Source organism: Heptranchias perlo, chromosome 10 (assembly GCF_035084215.1).
Source record: "Heptranchias perlo isolate sHepPer1 chromosome 10, sHepPer1.hap1, whole genome shotgun sequence".
NCBI classification, from domain to species: domain Eukaryota; kingdom Metazoa; phylum Chordata; class Chondrichthyes; order Hexanchiformes; family Hexanchidae; genus Heptranchias; species Heptranchias perlo.
Genome location: NC_090334.1, coordinates 31,298,836 through 31,319,535, shown reverse-complemented (window position 1 = coordinate 31,319,535; position 20,700 = coordinate 31,298,836). Strand labels below are relative to the sequence as shown.

At 42.7% G+C, this 20,700-nt stretch overlaps 1 protein-coding gene across 2 annotated transcripts in view; it reads left to right on the top strand.

The window, feature by feature from the left end:
• prkd1 (protein kinase D1) overlaps positions 1-20,700 on the top strand; it is a 249,547-nt gene that overhangs the window by 208,784 nt on the left and 20,063 nt on the right. For both annotated transcript variants that reach the window (XM_067991386.1, XM_067991385.1), the window contains 4 exons: positions 1,218-1,295; positions 1,666-1,876; positions 16,194-16,317; positions 19,563-19,640. In XM_067991386.1, coding sequence (XP_067847487.1) covers positions 1,218-1,295; positions 1,666-1,876; positions 16,194-16,317; positions 19,563-19,640 — 491 coding nt within the window. The remainder of the gene's footprint in view (positions 1-1,217; positions 1,296-1,665; positions 1,877-16,193; positions 16,318-19,562; positions 19,641-20,700) is intronic.

The window sequence follows — 20,700 nt, the reverse complement described above, 5'->3', positions numbered from 1 at the left end:
CAAAGCCTCTCCATCACCTACAAGGTACAAGTCAGGAGTGTGATGAAATGCTCTTCACTTGCCTGGATGGGCACAGCTGCAACAACACTCAAGAAGCTCAACACCATCCAGGACAAAGCGGTCTGCTTGATCAGCACCCCATCCACCAGCTCAGAGATCCACCTCTTCCACCACTGGCGTACCGTGGCTGCAGTGTGTACTATCTACAGGATGCACTGCAGCAAGTCGCCAAGGTTTCTTTGGCAGCACCTCCCAAACCCATGACCTACATCACCTAGAAGGACAAGGGTAGCAGGTGCATAGGAACACCATCACCTCCAAGTTCCAATCCAAGGCACATGTCATCCTGAGTTGGACATATATCACCATTCCTTCATCATCGTTGGGATAAACTCCTGGAATTCCCTACCTAAAGTATTGTGGAAGTACCTTCACCACATGGGCTGCAGCGGTTCAAGATGAAGGCACACCACCTTCTCAAGGGTAACTAGGGATGGGCAATAAAATGCCGGCCTTGCTAGCTAAGCCAATATCCTGAGAATAAAACTAAAATTCTGCATAGAGTGGCCTTGATGGGCTAAAAGGCCGTTCTCGCTCAGAACTTCATGTTCATTAGTTAACTTGCTTATCGATTTTCTTGCTTTTATATTCCATTTGCTTGATCCATTACTGAAAATTAAAATGGTGTTTAATCGAAATGCAATTTGCAGTTTTTCACCCTATTTCATGTTTCTATTCCCCATCTGATCGGACAGGCACCAGCCTCCTCCCAGAGCTCTTGGAATGCTGCTTTTGACCCAACTGTCAGGAAATGCTTTCCTGAAATATTGATTGACTCCTGTCTAAGTAGAATTTTTAACCCACCCCTCACTGTGGGGAAGCACCTCCCTTCACTTCAGTCTCTCTCGAATCTCTGATTGGATACTGACCGAAGATCAAGGGTCAATCCCATGTCTCCCCATTGTTTCCCATTGTGCAGCAGGCCAGCTCACAGTGTGCGGTACCAGTGAACTGACTCAGGACACAACCTACTTTATTTTTCACATAATATGACAAAGTTCAATTGTTTACTAAAATTAATTGTTGTTGATGTGATTTCCATCTTTGCCTTTTATAATCAACCAAGTTTTTGCAGTATTGCGTTTTCAAGAACTGTATTAATGAATAATATTCCACGAGCACAAATTATTAACTAAATCTTCAATTTTTTCTGTTAGATTGCAAGTTCAACTGTCATAAACGTTGTGCCCCTAAAGTGCCAAATAATTGCCTTGGTGAAGTGGCTATTAATGGAGGCAAGTTGAAACTCATACCCATCTGCACAAACTATGGATCTTCGAAGGAGTTTTTAACATTTTGGTTTTTTTCTGATTCAAAATCTTAATTCTTTATGACACAATAATGCACTTGAATATTTCATGCAAATAAGTGATTTGGTGAGCCATCACCTGTGGAACCTCTTCAGTCATCACTTAAACTGTAAAGAAATTGTACACTTGGTGTCAAATGTCAAGAGGAAGTGTTCCCTAGTCATATATGTTACTTTTGTAAAGTCTACGGACTCCTAGACATTTTTCTCTTTAATAGTTCTTATGTATTAGATTAATATTGGAGCATCACCAGCAAAATTAGTGATTGGTTTGTGTGGTCTGTATATTTTGCTAGATTTGCTTAGTCCTGGTGCAGAGTCGGAAGTAGTAATGGAAGAAGGAAGTGATGACAATGACAGTGAAAGAAACAGTGCACTTATCGATGACATGGAAGAGTCCATATCTCATGACTCTGAAATATTAATCCCAGGGAGTCACGGTGACAATGGTGACATGCAGGACCATGATCAGGACCATGAACATGACGATGTAAACCGAACGATAAGGTTAGTCTGTGCTGATGAGAATAAATAGAGTTTACAATATGAAGAGATGGCTGGAAAATAGACAGATATATTTGACTAGGCTGTATATTGCTAAATGTTTCATGTTCACACAATTATATATATGCCATCTAATGGACTGGGTTAAAGCTGCCAATTGCACTCCATAACACAATGCTGTTAAAGAGTCTTAGACAATGCTCCTGGCTCACAATGTCACCGGAAAAGTTCATGTAAGGATGAGGAAATGTTAGGCATAATGTCTGCTTCTGGGTTGCCTCTGAGCAACAACTACTTGCATTTAATAGCATCTTGAAACGTTCCAGGCTGTTTCACAGAGGAAAAACAGATGTCAAGCAGTTATAGGAGAGTTAGGGGAAATGACCAAAAGCATCAAAAAGGTTTTAAGGAGGCTTTTGAAGATAGGGAGAGAGTTAGAATGGTGGAGGTGTTTAGAGAGGGAGTTCCAGAGATTAGGATGAAAATGGCTGAAGGTTTTGCTACCAGAGGTGAAGGAGAATGAGGGAACATGCACGAGAGACCAGAGTCAGAACACAAAAGGACAGGGGCTGGGTTATGGCAATGGTAGCCCTATATCCCTGAATGATTCATATTCACAAAATCTCAAAATGAGACCATAGGGGGATTAGTAATCAAGGATCAGCATTTTGAATTCAATGCATCAGTGTTGGAGAGCCATTAGAGATTAGGGAGGCCAGGATTGATGGACAAGAGAGAGGGACAGGATGTGAATAGCAGAACTGTGGACAAGTTGGAGTTTGTGTACGGTGGAACTCAGGAGGACACCGAGAAGGGAGTTGGAGGCCATTGAAAGTAATGAAAATGTAGATAAGGGCTTCAGTGGCAATAGTGAAGATTAATAGTGTAGACAGGTCATGATGCAGAGGTGGAAGTAGGCAGTCTTGTTGATGGTTAAGATATGTACCTCAGCTCAGGGTTGAGGTTGCACATGGTCAGGTTATAAAGCATAAAATATGAGGACAAATGAAAAGTGAAAGCACTATTAGATTGCAGACATTGTACTTTAATCATAGTATTGTGGAGACATTCAGACGAATAACCTTCTCCTTTAACTAGATGCATTGTAGGCCAAATGACACATTTTATCATGTTCACAGCTGAAGATTACACACCTTCAGCATATGTTGTGATTCATGTTATTCCTGCATCCACTAAATGAAAGCAGTTCTTCATTTAACAAGAATTGGCTGTGCCATATTTGACAAATTCTGAATATTTTATATATTAATTGTATATTAGGGTGGGTACAAAAAGCTCAATTCTTTCCCTATTCCAAGAAACTTGAATGCATCAAAGATGATAAGATCCAATCATCATTCAGTTTGTGATTATAAGAATATTGATACATTGTGACATGAGGTGACTATGGAAGTTCTCTACACTAATGAGCTGGAGAGGGTGAGGAAATGATGTCCTGTCGGATGTCAGATGTACTTTGTTGTGGACTTAGGACTGAAATCAGTTAAATTTGGCAAATAAAGATGAATTGGACAAGTCAACTCTGCAGCAACATTATGTGCTGAAATTAAGCTTTAATTTTTTACATGAAGTGGAGTAATATATGTATGTTGCTGAGCCGCTGGATCCTAAAGTCTATTCTGCACCTGCCTGTACAGATCATAAAGAATTGAAAACGCCATGTGCCATCTTGCTTCACGTGGATGATTAAGAGTTTTCTGTTCACAAGTTTGTTCTGTTGTAGTGCGGGTAGCCATGTTAAAAGAGGCTGGTGTCTGCTCTGCTTTCCCACAGGCTTTTTTCAACATTTGATACAGCAAAGCAAAGGTACAGATAATTTTTAAGGAAAAAATCTATTGAGGTAAATAGTGTTTATAAAGTACTTGATGCATTCCCAGAAGTACATCAGACAACAGAAGGCTACCACATATAGACCATTGGCAAACATCAATAGATCAAAGTGGGTACACCAGAGCCAAAATCTCAGTCTTTATAAGGAGTCTCTTTATCCATTTTTACTGAGCAGAGCACTTCTGTTTTCCAGACTGATAAACAGGGCACAGCTTGACTCTACTCTTGTCAGGCACAAGTGTAAGACTGCTCCTTCCTTTGCAATCTGTTCTTTTCTAGTATAGAAGCTTAAGAGGATGTATTGACATGCTTAACCTGGACAAGGCCTGCTAATTACTTTCTAAAGATTGTTATTGCTTTATGTAGTGGGGCCCACAGTTTGCCTCACTGAACCCTTCCTTCCCTTTCAGAATGTGATTGGGCCCTTACTCATTTACTCACTTGTAAACAATTTTACAACACCAAGTTATAGTCCAGCAATTTTATTTTAAATTCACAAGCTTTCGGAGGCTTCCTCCTTCGTCAGGTGAACGATGTGAAAATCCACATCATTTACTCACAGTAAGTATGGAATGCTGTCACCTGGTATAGTGAGAGGAAGTAAACTTATTAAAGCAAACAATTAGGGGCTTACTTAGTATAACTAAAGTCTGACAACACCAGTTTCTTGAGAGCTCCTTCGCGGTTTGCAACAATCCATAAATAAAGTAGTTTGGCTTTTGGCTGATGGAATGTCTCAGTAGCACCTCAGCTCTGTCCATTAAAATGGCTCATTTTATTGGTCATTTCTGCTTCTCAAGTTTTCTCACATTTCTCAGGTTATATGTGGAAGCACCCAACCATATTTTTTAACTTGAATTACCTAGTCCATTACATTTATTTTTTGAAGAGTATCTAATTGCTCTCTGCACTACCAAGGGACACAACAGCATTAATCTGATTTATAGTTCAATACTCACAAGAGTATATAGCTGCACAAAATTAATAGCACCAGGTTAATTGGGATGTGGTGAGCTTCCCTGTAGAATACTATCACCTGACACGATTATAGTTGTCCTCTGGGATAATCCCACAAGAATTGAGGTAGGGTTCCTGACCAATCCTCATATCTCCAACATTTAGTAGAGCCAGCTTTTTTTCGTATTTCAAGGCATGGAGTACATAAAGTATTTTCATTACTGTATTGAGTCAGCCAAAGCCCAGCATAATGAACATAATGAGTAGTGGTGTACAAGTGGGCATTCAAACGTAACACTAAGCAATTCCTCTGAATTTGTACGGTGCCACAGAAAATGGTATCCATTATATTTTTAAAGTAATGGTTTAAAATACATTTTTAACTCTTCGGATCATTTTAGGATTTAAAGGCTATAAGTTAAAAGTTTATCTATGACTTGATTTAACATTGATTCTACTGTAAATGGCTTGGGATTTGAACGCTGTCAAGTTGACTTCCTCAAATGTTCAACAAGCACAACCCAGACATATTTCCTGTGAACTGGTGGACAGTAGCCATGCATTTCTCTATTCGCTTCTGTTAATTGGCTGCTATAAATAGGGATGATTGCCTTAAGCTTATTGCAAAGCAGAAAGCAAATCACCAGGGGAGCCAACATTCTGATCTATGTATTGCCTTACAGAATTGCACAAATTGGGAATCAAGTCAAAATTCCTACTTGATTAAATATTGCTGAGATAATTTCCAGTACACAATGCATTGACCAAGTTGATAGAGAACACAAATTTAATATATGAGCAATGCTCCCTAACAAAATTTACAGGCAAAAATGTTCATTGAAGGCTCACAAGAATTATTTACAGAATAAGTCTATAAACAGTACAGTTGTTGAACATTTTTATTATGGAAAGCAAAATGGCTTCCAGCCATCATCGCATAAGTTAAAATACAGACTCTAGTTGCTGTTTATTTTTTAAAGTCAAATGTACTTTATTTACAATAAACCTTCAAGGATTGGGTTGCATTTCTTCCTACGTGCACAGTCCTTGATAAATAGCCTGTGACTTTAACTCTGTGCATAGAGCTGTTTGCTTTTGCGTAGACCACATTAAGTTCTCAAGACTTCTGGTTCTATGGTACATTTCCTACAAGGATGGTCCAGTGGTTGCTTCATTACTAAATACTTAACATATTCACAGGCCAGTAAATCTGGACTACCAGCCATCATGGCATTCCTCGTTTTGCAGCAGCTGTCAATTTTAGTGGATGGGATGGTTCGGGTACCAACTTGGGTTTTCTCTGCATGCTTTCTCTAAACATTTTAACCATTGTTGTCAGTTCAATCTGGGAAGATTGTGGTAGAACAGTTACCTGCAAATATTTCTATCACAAGAAGTACCATTATCCATTTTCACTAAAAAGTACTCTACTTGTAGTCTTGAGACATTGCAGTTCTTTAATTAACCACAGCCCTTTTTATAGGTTGTGCCTTTGTGTAGTAAACCTGATATCAAGGAGAAAGAATGCTCTTTGCTATCGTAATTTTCATTCTCTGTGGCATTGTCGTTCAAACTGCCAATGTTCCTGTCTTTTGTTCCTCTAAATGCCCAACAGGGTGTTGCTAATTCTGTCTAGTGAATATGCATCTCCAAAGCATTGTGTAAGATCTTTAATTTTCCAGTCAGCTGCATATTTAACCTGAAAGTACGTGTAGAAGCAGATGGTCCTATGGAGAAACAGGAGATACTAAGGTGAGATACTGGTAGCAGGAAGATCAGGTATGTGGAGGTGACACAGCGTAAATGGTTGGGGGAAGGGAAAGATAATCAAAGAAAAATGAAAACATTCAAAATGGAAGGAAATAAAAGCATCAGGAAAGAAAAACCAAAGAAGTAAGAAGAAAAAATAAAAATGAGAAAGTAATGAGTGAAGAAAATGGAAATCTGTTTTAATGGGGTAGAGTTTCCGCTAGATTGCGCTGGTTTTATCAGCGCAATGCGACCAAACCAGCGCAAAAGATTGCGGAATTTCTGTTTACGCTTGGCGTAAATCACGTCCAGTGTAATTTGAGTTTCCGCGATCTTTTGTGTTGGTTTAAAAATCATTGCACTGATGCCTGCCCCGTCCACAAAACTGACCACGCGCCCCCCCCCCCCCAATCGAAAAGATGAGGATGGAGCATTTCCGCTGATTGCGGCCGTTCGAGGAGGGTCTTGAAATTAAGCTCGTTTTCTTAGGCGCACAGGCACTAGTAGACACATTTTAAACATTTTTACATATTAAAAAATATTTAATTTACTAAGACATTGACTAGTGTACACCAATAAAAGTAGTAAATGGTTCAGTATAATCTTAAGTCATTTTCAGTAATTTAAAATCAGGTTACTCACAGTTGGAAGACGAGACACTCATTAAAAATGCTTACTTTTTGTGATAAACCTATTTTCATCTGTATTAATACAATTGCACCAGGTTACCACTCTTAAATACATCAATGAATATTTTTTATTGCAAAGGAAACAAAATAAACAATTACACTCTGTTAAGCAGCTGGATTGCACTGGTTCATGGAAGATTTTACATTTGTGATTATGCAAATGCATTTTAGCAGAAATTCGAACTGTAACCCAACCGGCGCAATTTTCGGGCGCAATTTATGCCCAATTAACAATTGTGCCCAAAGCGGAAACTCTACCCCATGTATTTTTATTATGAGAGAAATGAGTGTATGAGAAAAATGTATGTAAACATGACTCTAAGCATTTTGCCAGGTATGACACAGATTCAGAGCAGTTTGACTGCAATGACTCCGTCAAAGTGACACACATGCCATGATGGGTCGTATTTTCTTCTGTTCACTAATTGTAATGGAAAGAGTAGATGTAAGAGTAGTGGTATGTTGATATGAAACAGAGGAAATAATTTCTCTGCATCTACCCCATCGAATCCCTTTATCATTTTAAAGACTTCGATTAGATCACCCCTCAACTTTCTACACTCAAGGGAATAGAAACCAATTTATGCCATCTGTCCTCATAATTTAAAAAGAGGAAGAGGCAGAGCAAAAAGGAAAATAAAAATGGTAAACGAACTAAAGCAAACAAAAACAGTGACAGAGGGAAAAGCTGCAGCAGGACAGAGAGAAGAAAGAGATAGCAGTTGAAGCTGAATTTTCTTTTTTTTAAAAAAAGCCTCAGAAACCAGATGAAAACAGGAAGATTACAGCAGCAAAAGAAGGAGCAGTCACTACAGTAAGAGGTTGGAATAGTGCTGCTATGAGAGGGAAAGGAAGAAAGGGAGAAATAAAGAAGTCAAAGCGAGAAAGGTGAAAGTACGGGAATAAGGTTAAAGAGGAGGCTGCTGTTCATGCAATAACCTGGCCAGCAGCCTAATCAGGGAACATTGGTCTCTTGCATCATTTCCCACCAGATCATTTCCCACCAGATCATTTCCCCATGGAACTCAATAATTGCCAGAAAGGAAGCCAGTGCTGTAACTATACAAAATGCATCCAAGGAAAGAGACAAAAAAAAGAGCAAATATTTCTCCAAAGAAGAAAACCTCAGCTCAAAAGGCCACGAGGAGCTTGGATACAAAGAGCGTGAGGAGACCAGGCACGATATTTAACAGCATTACTGCAGCCCCTCCAGCCTGGACAACAGGAGGAGGAAACCAGGTGAGTGCTAGGCTGCTGCAAACTCACACTCACCCTTAACACAGCAACTGTAAGGAACAGGAAATGCTAAAATGGCTCTGGACCCCCTCAAGCCGTGGGCCAACCCACTTCCTCTATCAGTGAAGCCAAGAGACAGCCAACTATGTCAGCATGGAGATACCCTACCATGACTTAAACAGAGCTGTTCCTGACCCAAAGAGGTGTACGCAGAAGAGCTCATGTGGCCACCCTCAACAACTCTACCACAGTCTCTGTCACACAAACCACAACAGAGCTACCGTCCTCTCAATTGCAGAATAGCTATCTCTCCCAGTGCTCCCTCGAAATGCCCAGACAGCTGGGTCACTATTCCCACAAAACTGGGGAAAACTGACCCAGCCCAAGCACAAAACTCCCCAGTTGGAACAAGGCTCCATAATAGACACCTCCCACCACGACCCAGGTAATCACACTGCAGGATCTCAAGCCACTGAACCAGGAAGGAGTAGCTATTTACAAGCATCTCTGAAGGCAAACGCGCTTACCAAAGCTGGCCGTGGCAAACCTGCCCTCCCCACCCCGGAGATTCAGCCAATGCCCCTCCCACCACCCCGATGTGGTACTCTTCAGGGTATGGACGACGTAAAGTTCCATCAGATACGCCATCGCCAACAACAACCTAAATCTGCCCCACCAAAGTACATCCTACATTCTGGAATGCGGAGAGCTCCACTCAGATTCCCCAAATCCCTCTCACAATGGTCTCCCTGGGCACCAAGGGCAGACAGATCAAACCTGACTTAGAAGCGGTATTTAGAAGGCTGACTAAAGCTTTTCTGGGAGCTATCCAGAGTATGAATGCAGAAATCGGTGAGCTCCACACTGTGAACACCCATGTGGAAAACCAAATAAATGAACTGGAATCCCAGATTGCAAAAACAAAGATGAGATATGACTCTGCAGGCCCAGGTAGCCCACCTGCTAACGAGGAACCTAGAAATGATCACAAAGATAATGACCTAGACAACTGAGGGCATTACAATAACATCTTTTTCACAAAATAAAACTATGCCCTTCATTCAGAGCCAGGAGACAGGTGAATCTGGCTTTGGACAGGGCCCATAGAATGCTGGTCCCCATATCCACCAACTCACAGTAGCCCAGAAGTTGATAAAGTTGATAATGTCTCAAGCAAGGACGAAGGGAGATGTGCACTGCCAGGGCCATCATATCCATTATCTCAGATCTGTTTCCAAAAATAGAAGACCTTCATTGGCATTAGCCTGTCCTCCAATATCACAATATTGAGTACAGAATGCTGTATTCCACCACTCTGAAAATTGTGCAGGAGGTGCCGCTTCCCCTTTCAAGATCCCAAACATGCTCAAGCCCTTCCTAAACAGGAGAAAGATATACATACCTACCGCTCACCATGTAACCCAGGAGAAAGGGTTGTCAATGCAAAGACCTATACGCCACCCCCTACCCCCACTGCTAAAGCACCAGGATATGCAAAATCTGACAACCCGCCCAAACTGAGCAGAATGACGTTGGACACCGACAGGTAGGAGGGAAGAGATTGGGATCATGGCGGGGAGTGGGGGGGGGGAAGGGTGGAGAAGAATGGGGGATTAACTTAACTTAATCATAGGGGTGAAAGACAGTCACTAGTTGTGTGATGGGGAGAGGGCACTATAGCGACCAACTATCAGTTGACAAGGAAGGGGAGAAAAAAGGGCATCTCTCCCCACCCAGATCTCAACCCCCCCCCCCCACCAACGCAGTATATGCCACTCTTTGCTGCTACCCCAAATTGCCACGCATAGCACCACCAAATCCCAAACTCCTGTCAACACCGGAGATCCTAATACTCAGAAGAACAAAGTAACATCTCACCCAGCTATGAATAAAAGATGTCACACCCGAGTAACAAAAAAACCCAAAAACTACAAGCAACCTATTGCCATGGACAAGTGGTGGTGGGCCTTCTTCTTGAACCACTGCAGTACATGTGGTGATGTTGATCTGGTGGTGTTCTGTCGAGAATTCCAAGATAGTGACCCAGTGACAATGAAGGAATAGTGACATATGTCCAAGTCAGGATGATGTAGAGAGGAACTTGGTAGTGATGTTGTTCCCACAACATTGCTGCTCTTGTCCTTCTTGGTGATAAAGGTCACAGGGGTGTCAAAGTGAGAATGGTGAGTTGCTGCATGGCATCTTGTAGATCATACATAGTGTAGCCACAGTGCACCCCCCCTCCCCCCCCCCCCCAGTGATGGAGGGGTTAGTTGTTGAGCCCAGTGGCTACTAGACATTCAATATTATCTGCATAAGTACTTAACTTATTGCACTATTGCCAACAAACCTATACACAATATAACTATATGGGGAAAGACATATGCTATTCACTAAATGCAAGGGTCTTTGACCCTGTGACAACAGAGTTGCCAACTGGGGTTTGGTAATCCCAGCAGATGACCTAACAAACCAGAACTCACGCACTCTGTAGCCAGCCAGTCGAGTAGACCTGGGCACAAGAGAGGGGCTGAGCATTGGCCAGTTCTCCCTGGACTGGAACACACTAATCAAACAAGCTTTATACAGGGCCATCTCGCAAAGGACAACACCAGGCAACTATTCAGTGTGGTGCAGCACTGTAATTGCACCAACAAACCTGCCCTGTAGTGTACATTGGTGGAAAAAAATGGAATTGTGAGGGAAAATTATAAAGGGACGTGGGAGGAATAGTAGACTCATCACTTTCAACTTCTGGGCAATGTGGCAGAACAATTATAGATAGCGAAAGAATGCTGGAACATTCTGCAGAGCTAACCGTAAAGTAGAAGTCTTCAGTGGTTATGCTAAGGATTTACAATGCACTGATCACACCAGAGTGCTGTGGTCACTATGAGCACGATTTTAAAAGAAAAGTGCGGGTGCGTTGGGGGTGGCGGGACAAAGAAAATCAGGTTTTTGAGGAGCGGGCAGAAATCCCGGCTCCAACACACCAAAGAACGCGCACGACCCAGAGCCATCTGAGTTCACGCGCCGTTCCCAAACCCGGAAGTTGCCAGCAGGACGTCATTCAAAGCAGTAATTCAAATACTTAAAGTAACTGAAATGTACATAAATCTAATTAAGAATGAAGGCAAGCGATTTCAACGCTGTCTCATCGTGTTTCCTGTGCTGTGTGAAGCACGCCGTAGGAAAGTAGTCAGGTTTCAGCTGGCAGCCATTTGGACATTTAAATCCCTGATTGACAGATGGGGGTAAAAGGTCAGTTATTGCAGCAGAGCACTCAGTTCCCTCAGACAAACTTTTGGCCGGGAGATCTTTGTGTTTAGACTGAAAATTCTTGGTTTCCACTCAGAATTATTCTGTTTACACATATTTACCAACTTTTCGGACCCCAATCAAACTGACACCATCAGGATGCAGGGCACCATGGCTGCATTCACCAGCACATCTGAGAACGAGGAACATCACCATCCTCGCCAGGCATGGCATGCACTTCCACCACGTGGAGCTCCACAACACAGTGCTGTGCCACAGGCACCTGCACAAGAGCAGAGAGGGGAACAACAGAGGGAGCAACATTGCAGGAGGCACCATCCTCGTCAGAGGGTCTACAGACCGAGGTTGAGCTTCCTGGACCTCTCTAAGGAGCGGAGCCTATAGAGGCTGAGAGTCAGTCGCCAGGTGTCGCAGACATCTGCAGCCTCCTTCATGCCGAGCTGCTGTCGACTGGGCCTGGCGACATCTCACCACCCGTCGCCCTTAAAGTGACCACTGCCCTTAACTTCTTCGCCTCCGGATCATTCCGGGGTGCCACCGGTGACATCGCCGGGGTCTCTCAGTCGTACGCCCACAAGTGCATAAGGCAGGACACCGATGGTTTGTTTCGCTGGGCCACGCAATACGTCAATTTCCCCATGGACGACCTCAGCCAGACGGAAAGGGCAGCAGGATTCCACTCTGTGGCTGGCTTCCCACATGTGCAGGATGCAATCGATTGCACGCATATAGCAATACGAGCACCTCCACATGAGCCAGAACTGTTCATCAACAGAAAGGGGTATCACTCCATCAACACCCAGCTCGTTTGTGACCATCGCAAAAGATTCCTTCACGTGTGCGCCAGATTCCTTGGCAGCTGCCATGATTTGTTCATCCTGAGGGAATCCAACATCCCGGACCTCTTCCACGCACTGAACACCCTTAAGGGCTGGCTCCTTGGGGACAAGGGATACCCCCTGCACTCGTGGCTGATGACACCTCTGAGGAACCCCATCAGTGAGCAACAACGTCAATGCAATGACAGCCACATCGCCACCAGATCGGTCATTGAACATGCGATAGGACTGCTGAAGATGCGATTTCGGTGACTCGATCATTCAATACCCACCAGCGAGAGTGGGTAGAATTATAATAGTGTGTTGCGTCCTGCACAACATGGTGCAACAGAGAGAGGTACTGGTTGATGAGGACCCATGCCCCCATCCAGCATCCTCATCTGCAATGAACATTGAGGAGGAGCAGCAGCAGCAGAAGGAGGAGGAGGACGATGAACCCATTGGCAGAGCAGCGGCTCACCTGGCTGCTCGTGAGGTCAGGGAGTCACTCATATGTGAACGCTTCTCATAAGATCACAAAGTGAGGATAGTCCAGTCTTCAGACCACCTGGAAAGAGCAGCGCCAACACCAGCTCCCCCGCACCTCCCTGCACAAAACAGTCCTATAACTACACGTACACCCATTGTAATGTCACCCACTGGGTGGCATCAAGTCTCACCTTTCATGATGAAGCACATGAAAGGGCGCTATCACAAAAGGCAGTCAAGAATGGACAAGATGTGGCAATAGTGGTGAGAATAATAACATTTAATGTGGCTTAAACAAAAACCAAATATAAATGAAAAACATGACAGTCTGTCAAACACCCTTGTGCAAACCCTTCATGATCACTAAACGTTATCCTTTCTCTTCCTACTACTTCTATGTGGTGCATCCCCTGTGGCTGCAGCAGAGGTAGTGGCAGGTTGCTCATGTCCATGCCCAGACTGCTTAGATGCTTTCGGCCTACTGGGTTTTGGAGCCCATAACGGTCCTGCCAAAGACTGCTCCACCTGCACCTGTGCAGGGGCAGACTCGGCCACCTGGAGTGGAGGCAGCATTGCAGGTACTGGTTGAGAGGGGCACAACGGGTGAGACGTGGGAGCGCTTTGAGTGGCGTCCCCACTTCCATGTCCCCTTTCGCCATCATCCCTCTCCTGCCACCCTGCTGGACAACAGTTTGGAGGACATGTGTGACGCCTTGTAAGCCCAGTTGTAAAGTTTCTGACTGCATGTTTAAGGCGGCAGAATGTTGTTTACCCTGAGTCCGAACGGCCGTTATCCTGGCCTGAATGGACTCATTTGTGAGCCGTGCTTGAAGCTCAATGGAGGCCAGCCTTCTCTCCATTGCAGACATTCCCGCACTTACCAGTGACACTATCTCAGACATTTCCGCAGTTACCTGCGACACTATCTCAGACATTTCAGCAGTTATGTGCGACACCATCTCAGGCAGTTCCTCACCTCCCTGTGACAGTATCTCAGAGATTCCCTCACGCACCTGTGCCACCATTCCACTCATTCAGGAGTTGGACTCCTCCATCCTCTGCGCTATTGTGGAGAGTGTGCGTGGCACCTGTTCCAGTACCTCGCAAATGTGCTGCTGTCCCTCAATCATTCTCCTTTTAAAGGATGGCCCCTGGGGTTCAGCATCTGCGTCCAGCTGAGCAGAACCTGGAGAGGAGTGCGCCCACCGACACGGACTCTCCACAGCTGCCCCTGCCACCAGTATCTGCTTGTGCTCACTTGTGTGTGGTGCCTCACCAGGTGCCAACCCAACTAACTAACTATTAGGACCCACCAAGTATTTGTGCTGGTGGATGGCTCACTAAGATGTGACGGTGTGCCCTCAGAGGCCGGGAGCTCCTCTGAGGAATCGCCCTCTCCCCTCACTGTGGTCGTTGATTGGCCTGTAAGAGAACAGAAGGTAATATTAAGCATCATCACAGATGTGTCATGTTGCGATGAGCATACCGAGGTGTTCAACATGCCAATCATTGCTCACATCAATTCATGTCGTATGTGATGAATGTTAAAGTTGTGTCACCAGACGTTTGTGGGGTGCCAGTCCCAGCGTCCCCGACGGACAGGCATTTGAGGGTGCAGCTGATCTGCAGGGCCTCCTCCTCCTCTGTGAGGACCACTACTTGTTGTGCCCCCCTCCAGTCCTCGCCCTCCTGTGTGCATTTTGCGCTTTCTTCTAGAAAGGGAGAAAGTACAGACGATTGAGTGAATGATGGTGAAGTGGTCAGCCGATGAATGCATTGCTTTGGGTGAGGCTGACCGTGAAAGAGGTGCATCAGAGGGTGAGTATCAGACAGAGACATCACATCGGATCAAGATTGGGGTGAGTGGTAGTGGTGGGGTCGCAAATGGGGAGGTGAGGAAGTGCTCAGGAAGTGAAGGTAAGTTGAGGATGAGCCTTAAGTGGGTGTGAGGAGTGATGTGATGGAGTAGACTTGGCAGGGCAGAATGAGTTGTGGGGTGGGGGTGGTGATGTGGAAGACGGAATGCAGGAGTATCAGTAAGTGTACTCACTTTTGCTGACCTAGTTAGGTCATTGAAACGCTTCCTGCACTGGACCCAGGTGCGGGATATGTTGCTCCTGTTCGTGACCTCCTCTGCCACCTCGAGCCAGGCCTTCTTGGTGGCAGAGGCAGGGCACTTCCTCCTGACGGCTGGGTAAAATGGTTCCCTCCTCCTCCTCACCCCAGCCAGTAGCACCTCAAGTGAGGCATCGCTGAATCTTGGAGCAGCCTTGCCCCTGTGCTGTTCCATTTTGTCTCCTTGTTCCTTGCTTCAGCAAAATCCATTGGAGCAATGGCCCTTTAAATCTAGATGCTCCAGCTGACAGCAGGTCATGTGGCTGCGCAGTCCGCCCGCTGCGCAGCTTTCGGACGGCAAACCTGGAAACAAGGTTAATGGCCACCAATTAAGTTGCGATCGCGTGGGGAACGGTAAGTTTTTATTATTCAGGTTACCCATGCACATGTTCACTCCCCCTCCCCAACCGGCGCCATCCCGCCACCCTTTTAAAATCATGCCCTATGTCACAAAAACAAACAGAGGTACAGAAAAGAGCAACAGGATGAATCCTAAGTGCAAAGGGAATGAGCTATGAGGAAAGGTTACAGAATCTCAAGCTCTACAGTGCAGAATGAAGGCAATTAGAGGGGAACCTCATTGAGGTATATGTATTAAATGGTACAGCTACTTTAAAGTCTGGCAAGTAAAACCAGTTAAATTAGTGAAAAGAGAATTTCAACCAGGTAATAGAAAGTACGTTTTTACTCAAAAAGTAATAAATGTTTGAAATAATCTGCCAGGAAGGGCAATAAGGACAAACATTAGAAATGTTCATAATGCAGTTGGATATAATGGGGGAGTTGGGAGTATCATAAACCTCAACAGCCTGAATTTATTCATGCACTTATGTTAACCCAACAAAGACCAGGGATTGAATTTGGGATCTTCCTGGTCTGTATGGACATTGAGTGGCACATTTACCAACTGAGCCATCAGGGGAGCTCTTCAGTAACATCTTAATTAAATTTTCATCCATCTTTTTAAAACAGTTAATTGAACAGTATTAATTTAAAATAAAAAATGATGAAGTTCAGGAACTCCAGTGGGTCTTTCGAGATGTATTGTTTGGCTCCAGATGTGGATAGCATCACATTGCCCCCAAAAATGTGTCAGAATTCTAAATGATTGATGTTTTGCTGTTTTTCTCTTTTAAGCCCTTCCACAAGTAATAACATTCCTTTGATGAGAGTGGTACAGTCTGTTAAACACACAAAGAGGAGAAGTAGCACCGTACTGAAGGAGGGGTGGATGGTTCACTTCACCAGCAAGGACACTCTGGTAAGAATATTATTATACAGACCTGTCAGGTATTGGGTACTGAGTGTTCACACCTGTGTTAAAGACACGTACAACAATATGTTTAAATTCTTGGAAGGGTTTGTTTAGATGACAAATTTAGCATTGCTGCAAAGTGATTTCTGCTTCCTACTAATGCTAATGTTTCTGAATAAATCCATTGTAAGGACCCGACCTTACTCCTGAGGTAAGAAATGTGTACCTCCCTGGAGGAGGTAATCTCATACCGCTTGGGTGTCGCACCATATGGACAGCAATTCCCTTGGTCCTTCTGGAATTAATTTAAATGTTTAGACAGTGCGGACATTACTACCTGTGCTCTCTAAACATTTAAATTTGATCTGCTGGGAAAGGAGTTCTGCACATAGGTTGAAGAACTGGTATTCCAGCCAGGCAGTGTAAACTGGGCCTGGCTGCAACCAGAACTGTGGCTACAGGTCTGAGACTGGGAACTGCAGTGTAAAATCAAAGTGAACTTCTTGATGTGCTTTGTTAAACTTGATTTATAAAATGCCCATTTATTTTCAGGATTGGCTCCAATACAAAAAGCACCATTGGAGACAACTCTGCAAAGCAAATTTAGCCCTGGCAGTGCTATAAGAGGCACCAAGGGTCTTCCTTTATTCAGGAGCATGGCTTGGTGTCCCCAACATTCTGGGCAGCTGTTGGCAACAAATTTAAACAGTGTGTAATGCTGGCACCAAGTCAGGTTCACCATTTTGGATCTGCTCATGAATAAACTCTGCTGTCGGTATTGCTGCCCTCTTTATATCTTCCTGTAACATCTGGGAAAGTTTATGAACAGACTGACAAACTGTGCACCAACTATATATGAACATTGTTCTATACCAATAATGGAATGAGATTTACTCCTCTTTACGTTTTGAAATGCTTACACTATTTTTATGTATTTCTTATTGTTTCCAGTTGTTGATCATTTTCTGTCAATTCAAGCACTTTGTTTTTAAATACGGCCACGTTTTTAAAAAGAAAATCAATAATTTCTTATCGCAACAATTTGTGTTTTTACAATTATGACGCAGGATTGCTGAGTAATCTTCTTACAATACTAAAATAGCAAAATAGTTCAACTATATGGAAAGTGAGAGTGTCGCAGGGAAAGGAAGCAAATTCCTTCGCAGATAATTCATATGGAGTTAAATGTTTTCCTTCACTGATATCAAGACTGTTTTTCCCAGTACAAATGAATTATCTTGCCACTGACAGCACACACAGTGTTTTCACCCCAAATGCAAGTTGCCATTTTAAACTAGAAATTGACACCTGCTCATAGTGAAAAGTGATGTAGATTGCAGAAAAAATCCAACATCCTAGTTCTGTATAACTGAATGAAATGGCACTCGCCACACAGTGCAATTACCACCTGTTATCCTGCAAGAAATAGTGGCATGGACGTTTGATCAGTAGAAATGTCCAGTCACAAAGGGTGAGATCCAATGCTGAGAGTGACTCTCTTAGTTATACTTTCTGCATCAGTCATCTCAGTTCTCCTACAAGCAAGTAATCAGTTACCAGGCCTCTGCTTCTTGTGCAGTTAATAATGATGACCTGTCCTCAGATTTGGAAGAATTTCTCCTCTCAGCCTCTGTGGGGAACATCCACAACAAGTGACACTATTCTCCATCAGCCATATTACCTTCTTTGATGTCACAGAAACGTTACTGCAGTCTGAGCAGTTATCCTACCATCACTTGGTGTTGCAAGCTTAGTCCATATTTAAGCTTTGTTATACTTACATGATAATGTAAGAAATGATTGGTATATTTGGAGACCTACATTGACTCTCGGTCCAGCAATGCCTTGATTTAAAAATTCTCATCCTTGTTTTCAAATCCCTCAATGGCCTCGCCCCTCCCTATCTCTGTAACCTCCTCCAGCCCGATAACCATCCGAGATCTCTGCGCTCCTCCAATCCTTGCCTCTTGTGCATCCCCGATTTTAATCGCTTCACCATTAGCAACCATGCCTTCGGCTGCCTAGGCCCTAAGCTCTGGAATTCCCTCCCTTAACCTCTCTGCCTCTCTACCTCTCTCTCCTCCTTTAAGACGCTCCTTGAAACCTACCTCTTTGACCATGCATTTGGTCACCTGTCCTAATATCTCCTTACGTGGCTCGATGTCAAACTTTGTTTGATAACGCTCCTGTGAAGCGCCTTGGGGTGTTTTACTGCGATAAAAGTGCTATATAAATGCAACTTGTTGTTATTGTTGACCTACTGCTGCTTTAGAAAGGATGAGAGCCTATAAATTGTATTCTTAATGAATGATATACACTGCCTTATTATTGCCCTCATACTATGCTTCATAGCTTCAAAATGTATTTAGCTAATTGTTACGAAGCTGATCAGAAGCTGCATGTGATTAATGCAGTAAATAACTACTGTTACAAGAGTTGAACATGAACAATCCATTTAATATATTTGCAACTGCAAAAGATGGTGTATGTGAGCTGCTCTTTCTATGCAAGGTGTGCTATATTCACTATTAATGCACACTCTTTTTCTCAACTGTTCTCTGTTTAGATACTTTAAACAGATATGCACAGAGTTTGCTCTGTGGCTGCCCAGTTTCAATATATGTTGCAATATAATTTCATTGTAGCGGTAATTGAGACAGAGACGCTTAATAGTAGCTATACTGTCATATGTCAGATGACCATTTTGACAATGTATTAGTTTATAGCCTGATCCCTTTGTCAATAATAAGATATCTTAAAGTTACATTATAATTAATCTGGGTGTGCATGGTGATGAACAGTTAAAGCTGAGAAATAGGAGTAAAGGGTGGGGAAGGAGTTCAGGGAAGGAGAAAAACCTTTAAAAAGTACACTAAAATAAAATAAACACTGGAGATTGGAGACTGTAAGCAAGGATACTTTGGGGAGGGGGAGTGGAAAGTGAGACACAATCTGTTTTATTTTTTATTATTATATGACTCTTCAGTATGGTGTTGTCCAATTTGCATCAGTCTCTCAGCATTATCCTGTCTCCTGAGATATACTATAATATCGATAAAACCTTTTTGGGCACTTAGCATAAAAACCTCCGCACTACTGTATAAACACCTCCGCCTGTGACACTGACATTTATTCAGCACAGAAGGCTTTTATTGCCTAATACTAGTACATAAATGATGCTACCATTTAAATGTGCTATTCACTGTTCTTTTAAGAATTTTCTAACATTGGAGTGTGTTTTTATCCTATAGAGAAAAAGACACTATTGGAGACTAGACAGTAAATGTATCACCCTCTTTCAGAATGATACAGGAAGCAAATATTACAAGGTAAAACATTCCTTACTTGATTTTCTCAGTCAGACATTAACACTGAATAAATAATCCAAAATGATGCAAGCTAAATGTCAGTGAAAAGTTCCGGTTGAACTCTTGCTTTAACCCTTCCATTTCAGATCACTATTGAAAGCATTTGGGGTACTTTTTAATGGATTGCATTTGAAAATAATGACATAATATTGAAATGGAATCAGCTTTTCTACTTTGAATACTTCAATTAGTCAAGTAAAATGAATTGTTTTAAATTGTACTTTTACAATATGAGGAATAAAATAAGACTAACATACTTGGGATATAGTGGAAAACAAAGTTGGACTGATCTGTGTTATCTTCAATGGGCAAAATGGGATGTTTGTGATTTTTTTAATGGTATTGAGAAGCACATTGAAGATTAACAGAAATAAGTACTACAACCTTAACAGTCTACAGTTTGAAACATTTTAAAGCTTCACTTCCTCCACTGTGCATATGGAAAAGATAACAGTACTCAGAAAATGATAGTGCCCTTGAAAAATTATTTTAAAATCTAATCCACAGTGAACCTATAACAAGTTTAAAATGTCAGTCTTTGTAAACAAATATGCTCATCACCTATTTACATTGGTCCTGTAAAAGTGACTGTCAATCTCAGAGGACGACATACTGTGATTCATAATCTATGCCACTTTGACATGTGGAGGAATTATATCATCATGGCACATTGCTGCCTATGATTGACAGCTAGCATTGTAGACCTTGTGTCAACAGATGGTAAGCATCCATTTGCCAGTGTTAAAGTTTATATAGTTATAACTTTAAAAGCAACTTTCAACATTTTTGTTTTTAAAATAAAGTGTAATTTTGAGTACTGCATTATTGTAATAAAAGCTGCTGATTCAGTGGCACTTAAAGTTGTGTGTATTATATAAACGTAAGTTATAAACACATAGATTGCAGAATTTTAAAACCTAAAGTAACATTGCATGTACACGGTGATTTTAACCCATTTGTAAATCTATAAAGCAAATATTGTGACATGTGTTTTATAGTCCAACACAATTCAATATATCCC